The 5,884-nt window shown below is 39.2% G+C and overlaps 1 protein-coding gene across 1 annotated transcript; it reads left to right on the forward strand.

The window, feature by feature from the left end:
- The first annotated feature begins 277 nt into the window (after window positions 1–277).
- LOC113965020 (serpin B11-like) lies at window positions 278–5,089 on the forward strand. The gene is made up of 7 exons (XM_027677857.1): window positions 278–452; window positions 961–1,023; window positions 1,569–1,757; window positions 3,030–3,147; window positions 3,488–3,630; window positions 4,370–4,537; window positions 4,685–5,089. Exons 1-7 carry the CDS (start codon window positions 285–287, stop codon window positions 5,087–5,089), a joined length of 1,254 nt encoding a protein of 417 aa, XP_027533658.1. The 5' UTR covers window positions 278–284.
- Window positions 5,090–5,884: the final 795 nt, after the last annotated feature.

Raw genomic sequence — 5,884 nt, forward strand, 5'->3', positions numbered from 1 at the left:
CTAACTGACAAAGCCATAGCTATTGCTTGAGCTGGAGAAGCAGCTCAACTCGGAATACTGCTTGTGCAAATGTGTTTCTCCTGCCATTCATGGTGCTGATTTTCAAATTCACTTTGAAATCCCAAATGTGGTGAACAGGGAATCTTCCGTGAAGTGAAGAATAATTCAGCGAAGCTATTGCGGAAAACCTTACCATGCTCTACTAAAGCATCTAAACGTAGCAGTTGTAAGGATGAGAAGCCTAAATTACTTTTTCCTATGTTTCAGGTGATCGCAGTGCCACAATGTGCTCTCTCAGCGCAGCCAATGCCAAGTTCTGTCTTGACTTTTTCAGAGAGCTGAACAAAAGAAAAAGAAATGAAAACATCTTCTTCTCCCCACTAAGTCTGTCAGCTGCCTTTGGAATGGTTGTCCTCGGAGCCAGGGGCAACACACTGGAACAGATTGAGAAGGTAGGTTTCCTTTGCTCTGAAAATGGGACGGTGGCATGATATGAGCCAAGAGGCTGATATAGTTCCTAAATATCCAAAGGATTGGTGCACACAGAGGGACCTTTGAAAATACATTATGCTGTTCCTAATACCAAAGTTCTTCAGATGAAACATTATTATTAGTAATTGATTGTTCAGTGAATGCTAAGCAGAGCTAAAGAAAGTGTTTTGGAGGTATTCCTGAACTCTTCAGGTCTTAGAAGTGTTCCTGCCCTTTAATATGGTCTTCTACCTTCTCTGGACAACCGAAGTCTTCTTTCCTATGAAGAATGATTTGAAAGATTTGAAAGATTTCATGCATTCACTGTCTACTAAAACTACTTGTTCACTTGCAAGAATCTTAAAGTAAAGAACAAAGGGAGCTTTCCTCAGTGACTCTGTCTGGCTGTGTTTTGGGATAGGCTTGCAACATTTCTTTAGCTTTGAAGTACCGTCACTGAGCTGCACCTAATCAACATTTACATTGCAGGTATTTCATTTCAGTGAAGTTTTGAGCAGTGTGGGACCGAACAACAGAGACCCTTCTGAGAAGGTAAGACACAATAGCTCTGAGCTGAAGCAACAGGAACCAGTTTGTCAGCCCTTTTCCTTGCAGATGATCACTTAATCAGAAGGTACAGCAGTGCTGATCAGCCTCTCCATCTAGATTTACAGACCTGCTTATTACCGTTCCTTTACTAGTTATTTAAGGGGCCTTGTGAGATCACACATTTCAATGGCTAAGCCTTCTAATTACAGGTTTCTAACCAAAACAGCAGTACCAATCTAAAAAGTGATAAGTGCTTCAGTTGCCACTTGCAAAGGTTTGTCTACAAAGCATGCCAAAGGCATCTTGGACCTTGCTTCTCCCAGTCTGTAAGCCAGCAGTCTTTTGCTTAGTGTGCACAGAGACATTGCTGTAGGATACAACGTGACTTGAAGGTGAACTGGTGCTGGCCTGAAGGGGAATCGCTTTGTCATTCTGTACATCTGGCACAGGGGGAGTAAGAGGTGGTGTCGTTGCATTTATTCCAGTGCCTATATCAACTGGGTGGAGTAGGGTTTCTCATGTGGAGGGAGGCTGCAATTCACCCTCAGGTCCAGCTTTGCATAGGAAAGCTCAAGCCTACTATGAAACATCTGTTTTCTTGTTTGAAGTGTGAAGAAGCTGAAGGAGTCCATTCTCAGTTCCAGGCACTGTTGGCTGAAGTCAGTGAACCCAGTCCAGGATGTTGTCTCACCATTGCCAACAGGCTCTTTGGAGAAATTACTTACCCGTTCTTCCAGGTAAGTGGCCATGGTGTCCCTTTTAACAGCTCCTAGGAGTGACAAGCTCAGCAGAATTTCTTCAATCATGAAGCACAAAGGGAAATGAAACACAATGGCACTGTCAGGGTGTGCTGACAAATGACTGCACTTCACAGCTCACAGTCAGGGAGCCTTTCCATCTCACTTGCCCAGATATGGGGCAGAGCACGAGGAAGCCAGAGTTAAAGCTTTTAGAGGAAGAAACAGATCTATGGTAATCGCTCTCCCTTGGCATTCCAGAAAATGTGATAGCAGTGGTCACCATCAGTGTATCCTTGCCACGCACTCCCTGTGTCTAACAGAACTGGTGCTTGTTTTGTCAATTCTATCCGAGCAAGAAAGGTCTGTGTCCAGTAGAAGACTTCCCTCCCTTTCCCAATGTCTTCTTTGTTTCTCATGAAATGATTTTGCTCACTCTCCCACCATTCCCTTAGAGCCTACACAAATATAGGACTCTATGATTCCTGATATCTTTTCAAGCAAGGCTTAAAAGAAGTAGCATCTTTGAGATTTGTGTCTATTTGTCTTATTTAAGTGTAACTGACCACCTCAGAACATTCTCGTGAAACACCGATGCCCAGACAATGCAAGATCATAAAAATAATTTACTCAGGAAAATAGAGTTATGGTGTTTAAAAGAATATTAGTGGGAACAGTGCTGTTTAATCTCTGTAACCACCTTTCTCATTTGAAGTCAAGATTTCATCTTGCTTTCAAGATGCTTCCTTTGTGCTCTAGGTGAACAGATATTTTCAGAGCCAGAAAAAGGTGACCAGCCGCCAGGAAAAGTTTTACACTTAATACAAGTTATAAATTTTACAGTGTATATATCCACACTGAGTAATACATATACATGTACCGACAGAGATCTCATTGTGATATCAGTCCTGGTTATTTGTTCAAAATAAGACAGCCTTCTTCATTTGACGATTGGGGAAGACAGGCAACATAACAATGATATATGAGCTTAAACAAAGGTATCACGTTTTGATCTTAGATATTTTTCACTGTGCCGAGACATTTCTGCTGCTGATTACATCTTGAAATTACAGAAAAATATATTTGCAAATTTTTTTAAAAGATAATGTCTCTCTAAAAAGACATTTGAGTTATTTCAAATAATTTCTTACATATGCCTTTTTTACTCATTCTTTTCTTGCTGATCTACTTCATGGAATTATCCTGAAGCCATGAAATTGTCTTATAAAAATCATCATGTTGAAATAAAATTCTGAATCTTGTACTTTCTAGCAATACTTGGATTCTACAAAGAAATTCTATCGAGCAGAACTGGAACCAGTCAATTTTAAATACACTGAAGAAGTAGTCAGAGAAAAAATTAACTTCTGGGTGGAAAATGAGACAAAAGGTAAAGAGGAAAACATGCAGGTTTTTTGGTTTGAAATTGAACTAGTTAGGGATATCATGTATGAATTTCACTTTCCACTTTTTTTTTTCTAAAGGGAGCAAGATTTTTACCTATTAAACAACTACTGGTTTGTTTGTTTGTTTGTTTCTTAATAGGGAATAAATATAGGAAGAGGAACAAAAATGCCTTCAGTTCCTGGCTTCCAAAGCTGTACATAAAATTTTTTTGTCTGACAGCACTATACTACTTTTCAGATTTACAGAAATAACTAATAACTTAATAGTTGAAGTCAGCTGATTGCCTGAACAAAATAATTCTTTTTAATTTATTATTTTTAAAGGTAAAATCAAAGACCTATTTGCTACTGATTTTATTGATCCCTCTACTGTACTTGTCCTGGTCAACGCTATGTATTTTAAAGGAAAGTGGGCAGTAGAATTTAAGAAAGAAGACACTAAGGAAGCATATTTCCATCTGAACAAGGTACAGTATAGACAGAAACTGAAGTAGCTGGGGGATGGAAATCAGGTATCTGTCCCCTAAACCAACAGATGGGAGCTTTCCTCCTTTCTGTTATCCCACAACAAAACAGGGGTCTTCAGCCAGAACAAGAGAAAGCTGCGTCTTCTCTTCAGTTTGATAACCAAATATGTTACTGTTTGTACCAATTAACATTGGAAGTGGGTCTTGTGCAGCTGAGATCCTGATTGGGTCAAAGCCACTGAGCAAATGCACTAACTTTGTTGGGGATTTTGCAACTAAGGATGGTGTTTCAAAAATAGTCTGGTTTGAGACTCAAACTGAGGATTCTGTTCCCCTGTTACTATTTATGAACAGAATAGTGTGTGCTTTCAGGAAAAAATGAGCTGAAGACAAATTATCTCAGGAGAATGTATACATTATTCATGAGGAATTTAGATTTATGGTTGCATCAGATGGATCAATTTTCTCATCTGATGTGCCAGAAAAAAGAAAGATGTAACAACGAAGCTGTAAGTAATCTTCCACCAGTAGAAAGGGAAAAGTAGCTTTTATGCTTCTAAAATGGATAACTTCATTGGAGCTACAGTTGAGAGGAACAGATCAATGCTACAAGCATGTTAAACCCATGACCAGTTGTAAGTAATGCTTTTGGACTGAACTCTAATCTCAATACTGAAACAAATTAATACCAGGGTAATTATTTCTATATTTTCCACTTAATATGTTTCATGTGTTCCAGAATGAGAGTAGGACAGTGAAGATGATGTTTCAAGAAGGATATTTTAACATGGCCATCTTAGAAGAACCGAAAATGAAAGTCATAGAGCTCCTATACTTTAATAATGAACTGAGCATGTTCATTCTTCTTCCTGAAGATGACTGTGAGGACTTTACTGGCCTAGAACAGGTAATACTTGATTTTCTCTCTAGTAAAATACACACAGAGCAATACTTTAACATTGCTCCAGTATGGTCTGAAGCCAAATGGAAAAAACAACTTTTTTTCCTTCCATTCGTGATGGTGCCATTCATTATTATCAATACCACCTTACAGCTTGAATGTGCCCTCACCTATGAAAAACTAGCAGAATGGACCAGCTCTGCTAGGATGGAACCGCTGAAAGTGAAGGTATACCTGCCTCAGTTCAAGATGGAAGAAAGTTACATTCTCAACAAAACTCTTCAGGAGATGGGAGTAATGAATGTTTTTGACTGGGGAAAAGCTGATTTGTCAGGAATCTCTAAGAAAGGTGGCCTGGTTGTGTCCAAGGCCATCCAGAAGACAATCGTGGAAGTCAATGAAGAGGGCACAGAAGCAGCTTGTGCCACAGGGCTTCTTGCAATGCCTCTGTGTTGCCCACTTACTTATGAGTTCAAAGCTGACCGTCCATTTCTCTTCTTCATCAGACACAACCAAACTAACACTATTCTCTTCTTTGGAAGATATTCCTCTCCTTAAGTGGAGGTTATATTGGAAATTAGATCTTTCTCCCCACTTACATCCAAACTGGCAAGCAGTAAAGACAAAAGACAAAACAAAAGACATTTCTCTTGGCTTTATCCTAAAGTTAATTTTGCTATTAAAAAGACTAACTGAGAAGAGCCAAATTAAAGATAAAAACTAAAAAACATGAACTCCAAGCATGTTTTACTTTTAGGAGGCCTCACTAAAATGATATCTACCTTAAAATATACTATGTGATATTTGCCAAAGAGCTGTAGGCCTCTAGAGATGTCTGCATAGAAAATCTTATTTCGAGGCTTTCCTAGTGCAGTATGGACGCAATAAACCCATGATTGTAGTGACCTAAAGATAACTGATATATTCACTCACATGCAGCAGACAGGAAGACAGGGATCTGCATTAAAAGGATAATCTTAGGTACTTGGTCTCTTTTAGCTTTACCTACCCAAACTTTGTAGGCCTGAAGGAAAATGACGCTTTGTAGGGGAGTAGCAAAGTATTCCCGTGGGACCTCCCTTTTAAATGTTGATTGATTTTAAGCTGGAACTTTTAGGATTTGTTCCCAGAGACCAGAGAAAACAGAAGATTTTCTGGTGTAATTTTGCTTGTTCTCAAGCAGGGCAGAACCATTTTTTTTCCTGTTAAAAACCCTGTATGTCTGAGAAAGTTCTCCAACTTTTTCATAAACTTCCATGTAACAAAAACAGGGTTTCAGAGTAATGGGAGGCCTTTTCTGACAGGGTCTGCTCTGTGATGGCTGGGAATGAGACACATCATTCCCACGGAAAA

Source organism: Neopelma chrysocephalum, unplaced genomic scaffold (assembly GCF_003984885.1).
Source record: "Neopelma chrysocephalum unplaced genomic scaffold, ASM398488v2 Primary Assembly neopelma1_22b, whole genome shotgun sequence".
NCBI lineage: Eukaryota > Metazoa > Chordata > Aves > Passeriformes > Pipridae > Neopelma > Neopelma chrysocephalum.

Bases quoted from the DNA above. Each gene is read 5' to 3' on its own strand.
- LOC113965020 (XM_027677857.1), top strand. From the start codon at position 285: ATGTGCTCTCTCAGCGCAGCCAATGCCAAGTTCTGTCTTGACTTTTTC. The intron at 1,024-1,568 runs GTAAGACACAAT...ATTCACCCTCAG, and splicing joins ACAGAGACCCTTCTGAGAAG to GTCCAGCTTTGCATAGGAAA. The intron at 1,758-3,029 runs GTAAGTGGCCAT...TGTACTTTCTAG, and splicing joins TTACTTACCCGTTCTTCCAG to CAATACTTGGATTCTACAAA.